This window comes from Thunnus albacares, chromosome 11 (assembly GCF_914725855.1).
Source record: "Thunnus albacares chromosome 11, fThuAlb1.1, whole genome shotgun sequence".
NCBI classification, from domain to species: domain Eukaryota; kingdom Metazoa; phylum Chordata; class Actinopteri; order Scombriformes; family Scombridae; genus Thunnus; species Thunnus albacares.
Genome location: NC_058116.1, coordinates 2,801,722 through 2,821,927, shown reverse-complemented (window position 1 = coordinate 2,821,927; position 20,206 = coordinate 2,801,722). Strand labels below are relative to the sequence as shown.

The 20,206-nt window shown below is 40.6% G+C and overlaps 2 protein-coding genes across 3 annotated transcripts in view; one reads left to right on the top strand and one right to left on the bottom strand.

Moving 5' to 3' along the window:
• The window catches only part of fhip1b (FHF complex subunit HOOK interacting protein 1B), a 31,519-nt gene extending 22,044 nt beyond the window's left edge, over nucleotides 1-9,475 (bottom strand). Inside the window, exons 1-3 of one of the 2 annotated variants that reach the window (XM_044366180.1) lie at nucleotides 8,092-9,475; nucleotides 3,017-3,518; nucleotides 350-754 (exon numbers count right to left, since the gene is read on the bottom strand). In XM_044366180.1, the coding sequence (XP_044222115.1) occupies nucleotides 350-754; nucleotides 3,017-3,145 (534 nt within the window). In that variant the 5' untranslated portion in view covers nucleotides 3,146-3,518; nucleotides 8,092-9,475. The remainder of the gene's footprint in view (nucleotides 1-349; nucleotides 755-3,016; nucleotides 3,519-8,091) is intronic. The other variant, XM_044366179.1, reaches the window with a different exon arrangement.
• A 1,198-nt stretch (nucleotides 9,476-10,673) lies between these two features.
• On the top strand, nucleotides 10,674-19,670 carry cnga4 (cyclic nucleotide gated channel subunit alpha 4). The gene is made up of 7 exons (XM_044366191.1): nucleotides 10,674-11,244; nucleotides 11,899-12,000; nucleotides 12,100-12,206; nucleotides 12,739-13,322; nucleotides 13,505-13,750; nucleotides 16,043-16,208; nucleotides 18,819-19,670. Exons 1-7 carry the CDS (start codon nucleotides 11,090-11,092, stop codon nucleotides 19,622-19,624), a joined length of 2,166 nt encoding a protein of 721 aa, XP_044222126.1. The 5' UTR covers nucleotides 10,674-11,089; the 3' UTR covers nucleotides 19,625-19,670.
• Nucleotides 19,671-20,206: the final 536 nt, after the last annotated feature.

Below are 20,206 nucleotides of genomic sequence, written 5' to 3'. Positions count from 1 at the left end.
GATTATAATAAATAACTCTATTTATTTCATCACATTTTAGTGCAGAGCCACCATGTAGCATTCTCTTTCCTGTGCTTTTTCCATGCATACTGCTGCCAAATTACAGAGGCAAACTCCCTGCATGCAAACGTCCACCAAGTGTTCTCCTTTCCTCCTTTCTGGGGTTGCCTAGCGACACAACTCGAATCAAAGTCTACTTCAGTCATTCAACATGTGCTCCTTTCTGATTGTCCTTCCTGACTGTGTGAGAGTAATGTGTGTGTGTCTCTAGTCTTTGTGGGTTTAAATAATCTTATTTTTTTTACATGTGGTGTACACATTAGAGAAGTAACAAACAGTAGGAGTGTACCTGATTAAGCAGCAGTACCAAGCTGTTTTCTAGGGCTGAAGGACAACCGAGTTCTGGGTCGGCACATGCTCCCAGCAGCCTCAGCAGGGGATGGAGGACGGCTGTGTGCTGCAGCAGGGGCTGCTGGGACTGACCGATGAGCATTTCAAACAGCTTGAGCAGAGCCCCCTGGCTGTCTGGGTCCAGGCCGCGGCGGAGGTGCCACTGAACCACGCACTCCAGAATATTCTCAGTGACCACCATCTCCAGTATGGGTCCCATGGGTGTCACGTTGGCAGCGCCCTCCGAGCCCTCGGCGGGCCGTTCTTCCGCCAGCAGACATAACATCTGATCGGTGTGATTCCTCACCGCTGTCAGGTCATCGCTGGAGGAGGACGGCTCGTGCTGCTCCAACACCCAGGAGACCTGAGTAAAGGAAGAGAGAGAGAGAGAGAGAGTTTGTTTTGGTGTCATGTTCAACTCTTAACACTGGCTGTCTTACTGTGAGCCACTACAAAATAACTAAACTCTTACAGGACTTTTATTCCATTTTAATTATGTTCAACAACTTCTGAGTTGTGTAAACAGACAACAGTGGGGTTATTAGACTGGTTAAGATCCTTTACATTTAGTTTATTGTCATGGCATATAGAAGAATCTCAGAATCTTCCTTCCTTTGATGTGTTGGCTATACCTTCCACCCTTAATAACAAATGTTAATTATTACTATATTATTAATATAATGTTATGTCATTTACAGATATTCCCAATGTAATAAAATCACATTTTGATGGATAAAAAGTAATTGCTGGCACTAAAATACATATTATATTTACTCACATGCTATTCTCCACAAAATTAGACAAAATAAGAGCTGCAACTATTATTTTTATTATGGATTAAGCTGCTTATTGTCTTGATTCATCGATTAGTCGTTTGGTGTATAAAACGTCACATTTGAGAAGCTGGAATTTTCGATTTTTTTCTTAAAAAAATGACTCAAAATGATAAATCACTTATCAAAATAGTTGATAAGTGTTGCAGCTCTACGGAATAAAGAAGCCAGAGTTTCATAACATTTACTGAGAGGTCTATCAGTCAGTTGAACTACAGCTATGATGACTGTGCTCATCTGCGTGCAGATAACAATCGTGTGTGTGTGTGGTGAATATATGAGCTGAAAGCCAGAGCCTAATGAAAGACCATGTTGCTGGGAACCAGTTTGGTGAATGTTTCGCAACCGACATGCTTGTACAAACACGCTTTTCACACAAAACCATTTGTTATATTTGTTTTATTTTCTCATATGCGACTCTGAAGCCTTCTGAAAATTTAATAATAAACTTTATTATATAACACTTTTTAGAGCTTAAAAACTAAAAACATGGCGGATTGACATTTTAAGAAATTGTTAGGCAGTGACAAGACTGTGTAACCTATAAAACTATCAATCAGTGATTGGACATCAGCCAGTCACACTGTTAAAGTACTCTGATTACTCTCACCGGCGCTGCCAACTGAACGTGTGAACATCCACGGTGCTGTAGGTGTCTGGACGGATAATCATTCACTAAAACAAAGACGGAGCCTGAGAACTCTAACTGCTTTCTCCTCCGTTTACTATTCACAGAAAGTGAACTTTTACCTTTTTATCTCTGCGCTGCTCTACACACGGCAGAGACGACTAAACATGCGGCATTTTCTCAACTGTTGTAAATGACTTTGATAGTGCAGGGGGTGTGACAGCTTTACTGCTGTAAACCAATCATCAACTGAAAATCCATCATTATTTATCCAGCAAAAACAATATCTGGTTCTGGCTTTTCAAATGTGAATATGTTTTGATTTTTTCATCATTATCGATTGAATATTTTTGGACAGTTGGTTGAAGAAATCACATCATTTGAAGTCAGCTTGAGCTCCTGTTTTCTAACATTAAATAGACTAAACAGTAAAACAAAATAAAATTATTGTTATTTGCAGCCCTAAACAGGTTAAATTCACTGCAGTCTGACAGCTGTGCAACAAAATAGTTGAGCAATGCAAACAGTGAGACATTGGGGCGGCTGTGGCTCAGGAGGTAGAGCGGGTCGTCCACTAATTGGAAGATTGGCGGTTCGATTCCCGGCTCCTCCAGTCCACATGCCGATGTGTCCTTGGGCAAGACACTTAACCCCAAAATTGCCCCTGATGGCTGTGCCATCAGTGTATGAATGTGTGTGAATGCTTAGCTTCCTCTGATGGGTAGGTTGGGACCTTGCATGGTAGCCCCTGTACCCATTCAGTGTATGAATGTGTGTGAATGGGTGAATGTGATTCGTAGTGTAAAAAGCGCTTTGAGTGGTTGGAAGACTAGAAAGGCGCTATACAAGTACAGTCCATTTACCATTACATTAACATAAGTTTTTTTTAAAAATGTCCATTTACCGTAATCGTCTAAAACACTTCTTATGAAATAAAACAAAGATGATCACACCGTGTTCTACTGCATGCACACACAATTACACTGAGTACTTTCAAATAAGTGGTTTGGATAATATTGCTCAAGTGTTTGCAAGTGTGAAGTATGAAGTTGGTGAGTAAAATGTTATTCTGCAAAACTAGCATTGAAGTTGAGCCCACAAATGATCAAAAACTAAATATGCAGTTTCATGAAAATCCAAGAGAAGAGGAGCATCTCCAGCTCACCTGTCTCCAGTGGTTCTCAAACACCATGAGGCAGGTCTCCGGGTCAGCGGTGCAGGGGCTGGAGGGGGTAGCGCTCCGACTGGACCGACTCCCGGGACCCCGCGGGTTCAACCTGCTCAGCCAGCTCATACTGGAGCGCGGTGGGAGGCAGGTCAAAGGTCACAAGAACTCAAGAGATGAGGAAAAAGGGAGCTCCGTCAGAACGGTCAGAGGCGACGGAAGACAAAAAGAAATTAAAAAGGGAAGAAAAGGAAAAGATGATGCGGGGAGGAGGGGGGAGATGGGGAGACGGGGGAGGAGAGGAGGGGGGGAGAACGGGGAGGGAGAGTGTATCCACACGGAGAGAAGGAGGTCGGCTGTCACTGCCGCTCAGTGTACGTTTAGGAAAAGCCCGCTGCTGCTTTAGAAACTGTGTAACCCTGTCCTCCCTGTAGACCCTGTCATCCAGTCTGAAGCCAACACCACTCCATAGCCAGTCAGGACAGTCAGGGCACTCTGTGCTCTGTAAACAGAAACAAACAAAACAGTCAACATGTTAATCAAGACTTTTCACAACCTTCAGACTCTTATTATCATGGATGATTTGGGTTTTGATTGTTGGTTTAAGAAAAGAAGTGATTTGAACGCATCATCTTAGAATATCTGATGGGCATTTTTCACAGTTTTAACACATTTCTTAGATTTAACTATTGATAGAAAAATTATCTAACTAACTGGAAATTGACACAATTGCTAATTACATCCCTAAAATCTGTTCAGCAAAAAGCCTGACAGCTGACAAACTTCTATCATCTCTCAATCATGTCATCCAAACACCCATCCATTCACAAATCCATCATCTGTATCCAACAGCATCTGCGTAGCTCAGCCTTACAGTATGCTGTTACCACGGAAACCGTGCAGTCCTTCAATGAACAGCCAATTCACCTTGTGCATGCAAAACCTGAGCAAATTCAGTATTTTAATCATAACTAAAGTTTAAAAAGTTAATTATTTCATTCAGAAATATTGGCACCGCTCAGTATTGCTGCTCGTACTCCAACTGCCCTTTTCGCCCCCAAAAGAGATAAAACACAACAATTCATCACAAATCACAGGCTTTACCAGGGTTTCCACCAGTGCATCGCAAGCCCAGCAGCCCAGTTGACCCTCCACACCCGGCCTAAGCATCTGGGATTTTTTTTTAAAATGCATTTTAAGATGTTTTCTAAACTAAAACGTGTTATACAAATAGCATAGCTCCTTCAAGGAATATCTCAGTGCGTAAGGAGTGTGCGGTCTAGAGAGAGCGAGAGCGTGTGTGTGTGTGTGACGGTGAGGCTGCAGCTAACGGAGCGAGCCGCCTACCATCAGAGAGCAGGCTGAGCAGAAAACATGCACCGACACCCGGGATGACATGAGAGCAGCTGACCAGATGTCTCACTCTGCTACTATGTGCTGCGACCCACCCACCCCTCCACCCCGCCGGGCCTGACAACTTTTCTAGCAGAAAACCCAAGACTCTACGTGTAAGGCACTAAACAAACCCATGTCTCAATCAACTAAAAACCGTTGTAGCACACAGATGATATCAAGTAGAAACATGGAAGCGGTTGCCTGAAAGCAGATTAAAATCTCTAAATCTATGCGGTCAGAGCTGAGGACATATGTAAAGTGTGTTTGTGATAACTCTTACTAAAATTTGGTGGATCGGTTTTACATAATATCGCAGCGGAGTAATGATAACAGAGGAAGCGGCCACGGTGAACTGATGAAGAGCTGCAGGCGACGGGCGCTTATTTAAATCTCCGACATGTCATCGTTATCACTGACACCTTTCCTGTCTCACTTTTTTGTTATACTGAAGATATAGTGACTGCTGGAACACCGGCACAAATGGAACCAACGTTTGGCGGATGCACAAATACTGACTCCGACACTGCGCGCTGTCTTTTAATGTTAACTATCCATAAGCCCTTAGTTTACAAGGACGACTTCTCCGATGGTTCTGTGTAACAAAGCATCTGGTGCGTCAGGTTAGCCGAACATCTTGTAAGTATCAGATGCTCTCCACCTGATGAGTTTCTCCACATCAGAGATACATGCATCACTCCTGTGTCTCTGCTCCACATATCTGCCAGAAGTAGTGTACTTAGTGATTTATTGTGAGGATTATTTGGGACCCAGTGAACAGATGGATCCAGAGTGGAGAAGTGCATTATGCTGCAGGATTGTTTTACACATTTTGATGTCCTTTTTTTTTTTTGTTTTTGGAGTGACTCTGGGTCTTCATTGTAACTGCTGTGAATCCAACCTGACCACAGCTGCTGCCCCCCCCCATGAAGGAGCAAACCACAAATATTCACCTTTCAAGACTACAGGCCCGTTTTATACTCAAAAGATTTTCAGTGGCGTATTCCTGTAAGAGAAACCCAGTTCTCACAGTTAAGATTTCTCTCACTGTTACATTTAGTTCAAAGTTCATGTCAAAAGCGTCTCTTAGTGGCTCTTGAAATCCATTTCTATGAAACTGTTTGCTTTCATTCTCCAAGTTACTCTGGTGAGTCAAAAGGACAATGAATGGGTTAATGAGTTGAGTGCCACACTGTTTAAATGGAAGTGTAGATAAGTGGACTTTTAAGTGGATTACAAAAGTATTTGTTTTTACTTGTGGCCACATGATGTGGACTGAAGTCACATGACTTGGTCTCGGGTCAGACACGAGTAACAGATTTGATGACTTCTGGCTCAGCTTTCCTAAATCAATAAGTCTCCATGTTTTGCTTTATTGAATTTCTCATACGACAGTTATATGAGTAGCTGAACACAAACAGCACTGAAACAGGCAGCTAAAATGTAACATCCAAGCTGGGTTTTTTTTTAATGATTAACCCTCCCTCAGCAGGTGAGACAAAGTTAAAGACACTGAGAGAAAATCCAATCATTTCTGTGAATACACCGAATGAATCCATACCCAGACAAGAAAGCAGAAAAAACACTCGACCCGTAAAGAGTCAAAGCAGATACATCTACAGCAACATGACTGAAAACAAGCTCACAGAAAACACAGGCTAACTATGATTCACCATAAATGCAATTACCTTAAATACACGTCAGCCTTGTCTGCCTCACCGTGAGACTTCGGAGATATCCTGACATGCAGCGCTCAGCTCACATGAGCTTTTATCACAGGGAAATTCAAAATGTGTTTTATTTTTCAGGTCACACACTTAAGCGTCATAAAACCAGCTCAAAGTTCAACTACAGATTCCAGCATAGGGAGGCTGCCTTCATAAAGACAGTTTTATTAAAGGTTAGTGATCAAACACACCAGACCACAGCTCCTCTGGACTGTTATCGTATCACACCAAAAAAAGTCTAAAGGCCTCGTAATATTCTCTTATGTTAGGAAAGTGGAGCTTGTTTTCCAAAAGTTTCTGTGGCTTCCTAATATCAACAAACTAACTAAGCCATGCATGCTTTCTGCAGGAACTGTCCAGGTGTGCACAGGTGTGAAAATGTCCTCCACATTCCTCACATTTCTATTGCTGTCACTGTCCGTGTTAACGACCGAACCACACCGATCACCTGTGTGTTTGCAGCAACAGAACGAGGGGAGTCTTCAGAGAGGGGGGAGACGGGACGAGAGCGACTAAAATCTGGATCGAGTTCTGACGACGGCTGCGACAGATACGAGCAGATGTGGTCTTTCCATTCACCTACTGTGCATGTTAAATTAGTGGCAAAGCTGATCTTAAACACAGCAGAAAACGTGGATAGCTGTAAAAGGAATATTTGACTTCCTGTAGCCTGTTTACTGATCCCAACACGTCCGCTCTGTAACCACCACCCCTCACTATGACAACCAGCATCTCAACCCCAGCTTCAAAAAGGTAGAAAACCATTTACAAAATAATGTGCAACTTAGCTTTTCTGATGTAGTCAACAACATCATCCAAACGTATTCTGTTAGAATAGATTTCTGCTTTAAAGTGCACTGCTATGGCAAACCACTATATAACAGAAAACAGGCTATAATTGTCATAATCTACTTAGTTGGGTACCAATATCAAAACTTTTCCTTTTAATATCTTATATGTTTTTATTAAAGAATCCTTATTTATACTCAACAAAGTAAGTCAAACCTCCAAAATGCTTCCATCTGTCTTAATAAAACAAAAGCTATACAAGAGCTGACCTACAGACATACATAGGCTACATATAGACATAAAACACAGTCTATTGGTTGATCAGTCCTAAATCCAAAGATAATCAATTTCCTATCACAGAGGACAAAAAAAAAAAGAAGAGAAAAACAAGAAAATCATTTACATTTCTCCTATCAGGAAATATGTGATCATAGTCAGGAAGAGTCTGACCAAGCATTTACTGCTTTCCATACTTGAAAAGTTTTTAACACTAATGTGAGTGGACACTCACAAAGTATTCATATTAGATCCAGATCTATGCTTGAGTGCATTCATAAATGGATCATGATATTATCTGTTAAAGTACTGTCATCAGAGTGTAACTTTAGCCCTCAACGCCTTTGATAACGAGAATTGATCCACTCAAGTGTTCAGGTGTCTTCAGATTGCAGATTATTAGAGAGTTCATTGCCATTGCTGCAGCTGACAAGCTTAAACATAACAGCTAAAGCACTCCTGGTACCAGAGTTTCAAGGAAAACGATATCCAATTATTTCAGTCAGGACGCGGATCATGCAAAGTCAGGCATCAATCACTGCAGTGTTTTGAGTCATGTGTCCCCTCCAGCCTGACAGACTGTTAGCGCACCTATGGCTCCTGACTGCAACCACAAAATAGTACGACAAATGCAATGACCTTGCCTTTAAACTGGCTGGTTTATTCAAGTTACCTTAATCGCATTTGTGCTTTATTTACCCCTGATCTTTAAGTCACCATCCCACAGCCAGATCTCACATTAGCCAGGCGAAGCTGGCGAGATGATGTAGCAAGCTAGTTGGTACTGCAAAGATAATTAGCTGGTTACGAAATGTCAACCATGGATATAGTTTATTCATCTTGTTAACGTGCTGATGCTCTTCTCTACTAAGTTATTAAGAAGTTACTCACCTTATATATATGTAGGAGTCTCAACAGTTGCTGCGAGGTGCTGATTTCCACGGGTACCTGCTAGCTGGTTGCTAGTAAGTTAGCGCTGGTGGGTTGCTAACGACTAGCTGCTAATGAATTCCACAATGTCAGAGCAGTTAACGGATGGACAGCGCTCAAGTTATCCGAAGACAACTGGCGAGCTAGACAATACTGAGTCGGGCAAGCTAAAACATTAACCACTCCTTCATTCGGGCTGCTGTGCATCCTGTTAGCGAGAGATAAACATCCCATTTGATGATTTCTCAAATACTCTTCCCTCTCCCGCAGCCATCTTACTTAAACTCCTCCCACACGACACCCACAGCGACGCCGCTCCTCGCCGCTCCTCAACGCTCCACATCGCTCCTTACAGCTCCTCACCGCTCCTCACCGCTCCTTACTACTCTTAACCGTTCCCCGCCGCTCCTCACCGCTCCTCACCGCTCCTTGCCGCTCCTCACTGCTGTATGCCAAAAATTAAAGAGCAAACACTGTGACCCAATTCCATACTAACTCTATCAAGTGTACGCTGTGTACTAGTGTTGACAGGGCACCATTTTGACAGTTAGTGCACAAGAACTAATTTTAAAAAAGATAAATCAATTCTGAATCCAGTTTATGAGCATCTTGGATATACCTAGTAGTGTGACAAAACTATCCAAGTCTACTTAATAGCTTTTTGCATAGCTTTCAACTGTATCATTCATTTTTCCTCAGTTTGTCAGTTTGCTTAGTTGTCATGGAGATAGACATAATGTTTGGGCAGTTGCTGTTGTGATTCCACAGGCTACTTTTAGGCTGCATTTCAGCTGGCTTAAAGGGGCACTCCAGCTATTTGGTAACGCACTATCATAAAGTTGGGGGAACACACACAAGACAGATTAAAAGTCAAAACTGATGCTGTAGAGGCTGATACCCTGCCCATTAAGGCCAACACACAAGCTCCAAAACACTTGATCCTACATTTCCCATAATGCAACGCTATAGTGTCTTTTATTAGATCCTCTCTGCCCCCTAAATACCCACTTCTTTTAAACCCCTCACCTCCAGTTTATACTGCAGGTTTCCTGATTCCTGTTTAAAAATAGAGATGATAGAGATATATAGATAACTGATAACATGTATGTCGTAATTTTTTTCACTTTGGAAAGTACCCCAGAGAGCGACAAAAGACATTGTACAACAGTTTTCACAGGTTGAATAGTGCTACACGTGATGGGTAAACTGAACTACATGTGAAAAAACAGTGAAGTGCCTCTTTAAAAGTTAAAAAAGTTCATTCTTGAGTTTGGAAATAGTTTGACCAACTGCTGATGAACTGTGTGATATTGCTGAAAGCTTTGGAAAAAGCTAGTAAGTGGAAGTGAAAGCTTTGGAAAAAGCTAGTAAGTGGAAGTGGTAAATGAGTTAGGATTGTTTCTGTGAAACTTCTTATGGTGGTTGGTGGTATGGTGGTAGAACAGAACAGAAATATTGTAAACAAAGCATACAAACGTTTGAATGGTGTAAACAAGCGGCAACCTCTGGGGCTGAAAAATTAAGCCAAAACTCCAGTTCCTCGAATGGCCACTGGAGACTGGCTCCAAAAGTGAGTCAGTCCCCATAGACCCCCATGTTAAAATGCTCAATTTTACAGCAGAAATAAACATGTTTACAGCCTGGTACACAAAACAGTTTTGGTCTCTATAGCTAATTTCCCCTTTCATGACAACTGTACGGGGAGTGAATTTTCAAATTACTCACCCGTTTGAATTTTATTAAGACTTAAATTTGAGTCACACGTAGGTGCCATTACAGGCAAGTCACTACCACAGCGACAACATTGGTTAAGTAAGGTAACCATGATCCATATTCACAGGGTATAGGCGTAGCCGTAGCCGTCATTATTTCAGCGTGTTTTCTGTTAATGAAAGTTAATTGTAATATTTTGGTCACCTAAAAAGTCTTGTTCAGCATTTGGTTGTACTTAAAGACCTTCTAAGGAGGTGGATGTTCAGTTTTTTCCAGTAAGTATATTTAGTTTTAATGGTTGTAAGCCTGTTTTTTGCTGGCGAAAATTAGCATTAACATTGACATTATTACTGTTAACCATAGACTGTAATCGAACCGTGCTAACCAAGCTAGCAGCTAGCGTTAGAGTCAGCTCCACCCTCTCCTCCAAATATGGTCACTTCTGGTTCCAAAAATCCAAGATGGCAATGGTCAAAATGCAAACTCAAGGCTTCAAAACACGAGTCCACAAACCAATGGCTGATGTCATGGTGGCTACATCCATTACAGTCTACAGGTGTTACTAGTCAAGTATGGATTTAAATCCGTGGTAAAAATGGAGCAAATTTTAACTAGATTGTGTTGCATAAATGTAAATGTATTTTAATTCCTCTTAAGATGTAATTAAATCTTTTCATTAAACTCAATTTGTACATTTCCACATCAGCATATCCACATGCTTATATGTCCATAACTTCTTAATTTCCATATCAAATTTACTTTTTTCATTCTTTTATGTGAACAGTTAATTGTGACCAGATTTTTTCTATTAGAAATAAAAAATATTTTCTTTCTTAATGTAGCATACGTGTAGAACCGACACAGTGCATTCTGTATATTTTTATTGACAGTGACACATTTTCTGTCATTTGGGCTCTATACTCCAGTCATTGTTGTCTAAAGCAGTCTCTAAGATGTGTAGAGGAGGACTTCTCCCTTTTGCTAGGGGGGGGAGGAAGAAATTCCCAGAGGACACATGGCATCTGTTGTGGGTTTCTTCCATAGAGACCAGCATCACCAGGCAGTGCGTAGGTAGACCTGGTTTGTTGTTAGGTGAACCACGTAATGATGTCTGATGCACATCAACACATTGTCTGAATTATTGTCCAATACGTTTTAACGCTCAGGCAGAAGGGAAACCAAAATTAAGAGCAGTAGCCATACTCACTTTGAGAAAATGTTTTAGTTGAGGACAAAAGACTGCAGAATGGATAAAACAGGTGATGTAAGTATTAGGAGTAATGAATGGCAGAGACTGCTCAGGTGGCATCGGAGGCAGAAAGTGAAGGACGAAGGAGAAGATGGCGTCAACAAGGACGAAGGGAAACGTAGCAGCAATCTGGGTCAGAAGTTGAAAGTTAAGTGAGTAATTAAGTATGGGTTAGACAGTTTTGGAAAAAAAAGTTTTATTCTTTATAACAATTCTTAATATGGAGATAAACAGATGATAGTAGTAACTGAAGACAACTAGATTTAGTGTGATGATACTTATTTACATAATTTATTCATTATTTATTCAGACTTCATCACTTCTGAATTGGTGAAGAACTAACCAACCTCTTGTGGATGAGAGATTAAAAACTCTAAGTCCAGCTACCTCTAATGTACTCTAAAAACATGTCCTTCAATTGTATATTCTAACATTGTTCTTGGATCTTCAGGATTAATTATGGGATAAAAAAGTATGCCAAATCATAGGCTTTCTAGTGTTTTTATGGCATGTAAGAAAGAATTCAAAATAACCAAGTTAAAAGTTAAAATCATGTTCATCCCACTATGGCAGGTGTTTTCATTTTAGAATTCAACTAGAGCAAAATCCTATAATTTTCAGATACAGAGATGTAATTTCAAGCACTTAAGATGTAATTTAGATTTTTGTAAAAATTTAACTAAATTCATTTGGACATGATAACTATGAACCACAATACATTTGTAATTCCCCTCATGTATGACTGATCAGGGAGTAAATCTGTGTCATTTCCCTCTCCCTTGTCTCTGTCATCATTTCTCACTCAGTTGGAAAGAATGGATGGTTGATCCAGCAGAACATTTTTATTATGTCTGGCTACAGGTCATGATCCTCCCCATTGTCTACAACTGGGTGATCATCATTTTGAGGTACATGCACGGAATATGATGAATATCATATAGTAATCATATAACCTGTAATCATTTGACATCCCCTGAGACCGATTCTTATTGGTTATGTTTTCTTAGGACATGCTTCACTACAATTGCACTGAGCTACCTACCTGTGTGGCTTACACTGGACTATCTGTCAGACCTCATGTATGTGGCTGACATGATCATCACTGTTCACACAGGTGAATTATTTATTTTTTAAGATTTTTGATTGATTTGATTTTTGTCACATTGTACAGTCATACTAAATATGAAGTATAAAGTAACACTATATAGAAGAAAGTGTAGATACAGTCAAAAAAGAAGCAATAGAAAATCAATGGACAACACCAACATGTCATGCAAAATGATGCTAAATAATACGGAAGTGCATGAGAAAAAGCAAGCGGGCATGCCTCACATCAGCTAAAGTCCATGGTTCAAAGTAATAAAGGTAATACAAATTAAATGGATATAATGCCTTATAAATGCCTTATAAATGGATAGAAATAACCCTCACATGTCCAACTCTTCAATAATACAACTGTCTTGAGTTGTTAGATGACTTGAACACTTGCAAGTTATAAACATAGGAATTACTATTGCTTTCTTCCAATCATGACGTGAACACTGTTTATTCTTGCAAATGAGGTCAGCCAAAGCTTTGATAGGGTAATTGTAACAGCACTGGAGGTGCACAATGGGATTTGTTAAACCTTGTGCTTCCCTCTCCAGGCTACTTGGAGCAGGGTATTCTGATCAAGGACCTATCTCAGCTGAGGAAGCACTACCTGCACTCTAAGTATTTCTTAAGGGACCTGGCCTCCTTGCTGCCCACTGACTTCTTCTACTTTGTCTTTGGCATCCAAACGCCAATGGTGAGGATCAACCGCCTTCTGCGTACGCCACGACTCAACGAGGCCCTGGATCGCATGGAGACGAGAACCTCCTACCCTAACACCTTCCGTATCTCCAAGCTCATGATCTACATCTTTGTGTTGATCCACTGGAATGCCTGTCTCTACTTTGCACTGTCCAATTACATCGGCTTTGGAAGCGATCGTTGGGTATACCCCAACATCACTGACCCAGAGTTTGCCTCCATGCGGCGTCAATACTTTTACTGCTTCTGGTTCTCTGCCCAGATTTTCACCACAGTAGGAGACACTCCTCTACCAAAGCGAGAAGAGGAGTACTTGTTTATGATTACAGACCTGCTTATTGCTGTGCTGGTATTTGCCTCAATTGTTGGCAATGTTGGCAATGTCATCACCAGTCTAAGGGACCGCGATAATGTCTTCTTTCCTAACCATGAGCTGGTAAGTTGGATAATAGAAACCTGCCTGCTTCTCAAATGGCTACACCACAGGCTCATTTTCTTATCACTCAAAGTAAACAGAAAGAAAAGAATGTGGAAAGGCTTCTTATCTGATGACATTTCGTAGCTAGCTGCTTGTTATTTTTATTTTATGGAAAAATATTTCCTCTTTCCCTCTTTCAGGTGAAGGGTTACCTGCGTAGCCATCACATTAGCAAGGAGCTTCGACAGCGCATTGACAGCTGGTACCAGCATCTTCACATCAACAAGAAGATCATGCGAGAGAATGAAATCCTGCAGCAGCTGCCTGTACATCTGAGGACAGTGATTGCTGTCAGCGTTCATCTTCCCACACTCTCCAAAGTCACCATCTTCCAGAGCTGCGAGAAAAGTCTGCTGGAGGAGCTGGTGCTTAAACTAACACCTCAGGTCAGGGGGGGAAAATGATGGCAGTCAAAGGGCACAAGTGGCTCAAGTTGTAGATAGTGAGTGTTCAGAACAGGATGTTGTGGTGGGGATATGTACTCTAGCTATGGGTACTAGAGAGGAAACAAAATAACATGAGACAGGAGTGTATGAGGGGTTTGCATTTTTGATGCAGTGTCAGTTTGAACTAGGGACATGTGATAATATCGGCATGTCATTGGTATTGGCCGATAAAGACTTTAAAATGAAATATCGGCATCGACCCAAAATGAACATTTCTGACAATATGACAGGCCGATTCGTCACCTTCTCCTCTGCCGCTGTTTCAATCTTACAGCCCCGGAACTTCCTCCACAGGCTCCGCTTCACTCAGCTGCCTGACAGACCCGCTGCTTCTTCCCACGTTAACATGAATAACAAACCGGGGGTCATTACTTCAATTGGATCCACACAGAGAGCTGGGGCTAGCACGGAGGCTAGAAAAGGCTAGCTGGCGGTGCTTCCCTCTGGCCAAGCTGCGGCCAATGGTCCACTACCCTCCCAGCTCCAGTTTGGTATTCAGGTTAAAGTGGGAAGAAGCAGCAGGTCTGTCAGGCAACTGAGTAAAGTGTACAGTGACCAGATGTCCTGGTTTGTCAAGGATTGTCCCGGTCTACAATTAAAATAATAATTATAATATTATACTTGTTTTCAGTGCTTACGTAGACATTTATCATGTTCTGTTCCACTCATTATTACCTAATCCAATATAAAAACAGAAACAGTGCATCTGAATTCAACACTGATTTGTCTGTATGTGTGTCAATTTTTTGCTTTGTACTGTTTGTTGTTGTGCTGTTGTATGTTTTGATTGTGGGGGACTATGGATGCAAATTAGCTTCAAGCTAACTCCAGTGCAGTGCATCTTTAATGTTTCAAACTGCACACTGTCCCAATCAATAAATCAAATCAAATTGTCGAGGCTGTTGCTAGCCTGTGACACTTGCTGCTCTTTCTGACAGAACCTGTCAGTATGCTAACGGTTCGCTATCATGCCAAGCAGAGATTTGGTCTTTTCTAAAGAGCTCCAGGAGGCTTACTCCTTCCTTCATCAAGTACTCGGCAATGAAAATTCTGCATTCTGCATACACTGCAACAGTACATTTTCAGTCACCACAAAGAGATTTGTACCTTGTTTTGTTTTTTTAAAAAAAAAGCTGGCAGTGAATGTGTCGGCCATTTAGTTGGCAGCCTGCGCTTGTGCAAACTGACAAATATCTTGGTGGATTTTCGAAATTTTTATTAATCCTGTCTGTCTGATAAACTTAAAGAAAAGTCTACTGCTCAACCCACTTGGCAGGTTCATTAAAGTTTTAATGCTGATGTCCCGAACTCCAGTCTTCCTAAGTTCTTCCTCCATATATTATCTTTCTTGATCATACCTAGTACAATCTATGACTGCATGTGTAATAGTCTCCTCAGCCGGGTGGAAAAAAATATGTACGTATATCGGTATCGGCATTGGCAATCTGCCACAATGAGTATATGTGTGATATCGGCATATCACACATCTGCAAAAAATCCAATGGCATGTATCCCTAGTTTGAACACATCCTTGATGATCCAATACATGCATATTACATATCTTTCCTTCCTAAATTAAGTGCGATTTCCTGCCATTTCATTCCATTTCAATTATGAGTCAACTGTACCATTGTCCCATTTATACAGTTCTTTTTTTGGAAAAAAAGAGAGATTGCAAGAGCGCTGCACTGTCCTCAGATGTACTTGACAATTGGTTTACATGCTGTAGCAGTTTTAGTATGAGTTCATATTGATATGATTCTTTGCTCAGCTTAAATTTCAGAAATCACAGGCTATTGGACCCAGATCTGTAGACTCACAGCTAAGAGTGGTTCAATGTAGGTTAAAAGAGTTGCCCAAACATTATCAATATCTAAATATGTTTCCTATCATGTTTAGACAGATCAGAGATTAGAGATTCTTTAGGTAGAAACTCTGTAATAGTCAACATGGGAGGTAACAATTTGGGAATGGAAGCAAAGATGTGAGACTGGGACAGAATGAGATAGCAACAACAAAAACCATGGGACCCAGTGGAAAGGGGAAGGGACCAGACAAGGCATTGTGTTGTGATGCTCTTTGTCTTCAGCTCTGTACAATTTTAATGTTCCTCTGTGAATTTGTGTTCTTTTTTTGTGTCATTGCTTCTACTTTGTCCACACTGTCAGCCTACATTGAGAGAAAAAAAAGATGTTCAAGTTTGAAGAGATTGTCATGTATTTTGTCTTGCAGGTGTTCAGTCCAGGAGAGTATGTTTGCAGGAAGGGAGATGTGGGTCATGAAATGTACATAATCAAAGAGGGAAAACTTGCAGTCGTAGCAGATGACGGGGTCACAGAGTTTGCTGTGCTGAGTGAGGGGAATTTCTTTGGAGAAATTAGTATCCTCAATATAAAAGGTAAGTCAAGTGTTAAGTACTATGCACATATTCATATAACATTTATCAATTCATGTAGGAAGGAAAAATGATCCAATTCATGACACAATTATAGCAAAAAGCTGCTGCTGAATAGCTTTTTATTTTAGTTGAAAAAAATACACTTGAAAAAGGAAGTTTAGTTGACTCAACAGTGCAACAATTAAGAACACTAGACTATTACAGGTCATTCAAACTGAAAAACATTATTTAGTACCAAAAGAAGAGACACCCTGTGGTGTATGTATTAGCAAGGCTCAAACCTTGCCCACTGTGTTAAAACTGGTCAAGATTGGAAAATTTGGCAGCTTGTAGGTTGTAGTTGGTCTTGGTATTGGTCAGAGTTTCAGAGACTGTGCATGGGAAGATTCTGTACACAGCTCATAAAAAGGAAATAACTAGTGTTTTGAGGTGGAGCAATGAGGTTGGGGAACCAGCGTGCAAATGAAGTGTAAAATAACATGAGTATGTGGTGTGAAATGCATGTTTTGTAATAGGATGATGATATTCATTTTGTCATTAGTGCAGTGAAGTTGAGAAAGAGGAGTTGTTATGCTTTGATAGGATACACACTGTGGCTCTTAAAAATTGGCTCTTAAAAACTGAATTAATGGCCAGGATGAAACACTGATAAAAGAAGGTGCCCACTTGATAACCTCAATCATTTTCCCACCTTTAAAGCTTGAATAAGTGAGTGGTAAATGTTGCTGCCTGTCTTACAGTTGGTACAGTTGGAGTTCCACAAGGTTCAATTCTTGGGTCTCTGCTATTCAAACTCTATGTTATTTTCTGATTTATATGCTTATTATATGCTTTACCCCAACTCATTCAAGCTGCCAACATAACTACATAATACAGCTCTTAGGATTTTGAAAGGTGTACAACGTTTTATTTTTAACAGAGGTGTGAAGCAGTTTCTGCTGATGAAATTTAATTTATTTTTAGTTTCATTTACTTCTCCATAAGTGAAATAGACTTAAATTGTTAACCAACTAATTTTCAACTGCAGACCTTTGGCAAGATGTTGTAAAACCAATGAGGACAGGTTAAGACACTTAAATGACAACAATAACGACAAAATCAGCATTCTCTACACAGTGCACAAGCCCTGCAGAGCAACAGGAAGCAGCAAAACATTGCATCAACAAAGCATAAATGCGTTAACCACTTTAGCAATGCAGAGCAGCAGTAAGCATTGATACTGTAAAGTACAATGTCAACAACCATAATATTAATTTTAATAAAATGTAAATAGAAATAGTTTGAAAGTCAGTAAAATGATACCATCCAACATTAAACCCACAAGCCATGCAGCACAGAGTCACAAGACACAACTGTTACAAATATTAATAACATATTGTCAATAAAATACTAATAGATACAGCCAATTAATATTCATCTTTTTGGTCTTCATCGCTATAACAATTCCTACTCTCCACACTGACCCTGAAGCTATTCCCCAGGAATGCAACTAAACTGTAAGAAATAGGGGACAAAATCTATAGCCCTCATTCTGTGCAAAAATGGATTCCAAAGTTCAGCTGAAGCTAATATTGCTTGCTTCAGCAGTCTGACTCCCAAAGTTACAGTCTGTTTAGTATGAAAAATCACTCTTTTTGTCACTCCAGAACGTTCCTTGCTAAGCTATGACGGAGAGATACATTCTAGTTGTCATGTGGAGATTTGCTGTTGGAATCAGCTTTTTACTCATGTTACAAAGTGAACCACATGTTTATTTACACTTACCCTTTGTCAGCTGTTGTCAGCCAGGGATGACACAACCATGTTCATCAGGTGTTTTCTTAAAACTCCCTATTCTACTGATGCTTGCAAACTCTGTATTTATGTTAATTTTGGCAGCTGTTGCCATCTCTTGTTTCTTTCACAACACCTCAGATAAACACAGACATGAACCATATTTGATGTCAGGCTCAGAGGCAGGAACAATTCAAGGTCTGGAGGACAACAAGAAAAGCTGGAGATCGACTCTGAGGTGTCACATACGCACCAAAACACTCAAAGAGTTCAGAGTGGGTTGTTACCAAAATATTAGTGTCCAAAAACACTGCAAAAATACTCTATCTATGCTATCAAATCTGCAAAGAAAAAGACTCACTTCAAAGTTTTCTCTGAGCACGTCTCCAGTAGTAAAAGCCGGGTAACATCAATAGACTTACACACAATACCAGAATGTATCCCTCCACCACAGCTCAGCGAGGAACTTCATTCCACAGAAACAAAAAGTGGGAATTCCTACTAATTTAGCTAACTCAGACTGCTGAAGCCTCATATTAGCTTCAGCTGAACTTTGGAATGCACATTTGTCCCTCTTCTCTTACAGTGTAGTCAGAGAGAATAGCTTCAGGGCCTGCATGGAGAGTAGTAAGACCCATTTCCATGTACATATGGACATGTCAGTATTGTATTAAGAAAGACTTGCAAAAACCCAAACTATCCCTAACCTCTGAAATGGGTTTGTCTTGGATAATGGAACATGGGTTGCTCACATCACATCCTTTTCAATGATTTTTGGTTTTTAAAAATGTTGCTGATTATTTCAAATTTGAATTAAATGACAACGTTTTGTTTTAGGTAACAGGTCAGGCAATCGTCGCACTGCCAACATCCGAAGCATCGGCTACTCTGACCTGTTCAGCTTGTCCAAAGAAGACCTGACAGACGTGCTGTCCGAGTTCCCTGCAGCCAAACGGCACCTGGAGGAGAAAGGCAGACAGATCCTCACCAAGATGGGCATGTTGGAGGAGAGCGGGGAAGCAGAGGAGGGGGAGGCAGAGAAAATCGAAACCAAGATTACAAGGCTGGAGAGCAACTTGGAGATCCTACAGACGAAACTAGCTCGACTTATGGTGGAATTAGAGTCAAGCAACCGCAAGATGCAGGCCAGGGTGAAGCAGCTGGAGTGGGAGGTGGCAGCCCTGCACACCCAGCAGCCAGAGAAGGAAGATGGGGAAGAAAGAGAACAGGGAAGATGTGAAGGTGTAGGAGGGGAGGTTGTATGGGAGCGAGAAGAGGCAGAAGGAGAAGAAGAGGAAAATGTAGAGGCAAAGGTTAAAAAGCAAGGGCAGAGAGAGGATAGTAATGACATCACCAAAGAGGGTGATGGAGAGAGCACTAAAAGTACAAAGGACGATGTGGAAAATATGATGGAGGGAAATAAATGTGGGGACCTGGGTAATCAGGAAAATAAAAAAGGGGATAATGGGGAGAAAAACAGAGAGAAAGGTGACGACAGACCTGGGAAAGGGGATGGAGCTGAGATTGTACATGAAGATAAAGAAGAAGAGAAAGAATCTGAAGAGAAGATAGAAAAGGCTAAAGAAGATTCAGAAAAAAGAGGGATGGGAAAAAAGAAGGATGAAGGGCAGGAAGATGAATAAAAAGCAAAGTAACTGAAAGAGAGAATGAAGTATAAAAAAAAGACTATGTGTGTTTTTTTTCTGTTTAATTTTAATAAAATATTCGAAACCCCAACACTCTTTGACACACTTCCTGCAATACCGCTTTATACACCTAGATGGTAGTATTGTATGCAACACTGTAGAGAAATCAAGTACTGTTTGTTTATACACATACAAGGACTCTGGTTTAGTGGATCTCAGTGTGCTTAAACAAAATAACAGCACAACAATCTTCAGAAATGTACACAAAGAATGACCTGATATACAGGTGAAACCATTTCTTTGAATTGTAAACAGGATACAAATAGTGCAAAGAAGTGAAGAGTGCTGAGAGAAATATTAAATGGTAAAAAAAAATATTTTATACACATATAGTAGGTGGTTATGTACAGTATATATAGCCTGTTCAACTATACAATAGTGAGTGAAATGTATTGCACATTTTGTATTTAAGACTCATTAAATATATGTAATTTGTAGGTACAGTGGGTATTATAGTGTTTCTGGGTTATTGCACAGTGCCACAGTCAGTTCACTGTTCATAAGTGTGACGGTGAGAGG

Bases quoted from the DNA above. Each gene is read 5' to 3' on its own strand.
- cnga4 (XM_044366191.1), top strand. From the start codon at position 11,090: ATGGATAAAACAGGTGATGTAAGTATTAGGAGTAATGAATGGCAGAGA. The intron at 11,245-11,898 runs GTGAGTAATTAA...TTTCTCACTCAG, and splicing joins GGTCAGAAGTTGAAAGTTAA to TTGGAAAGAATGGATGGTTG. The intron at 13,323-13,504 runs GTAAGTTGGATA...TCCCTCTTTCAG, and splicing joins TCTTTCCTAACCATGAGCTG to GTGAAGGGTTACCTGCGTAG.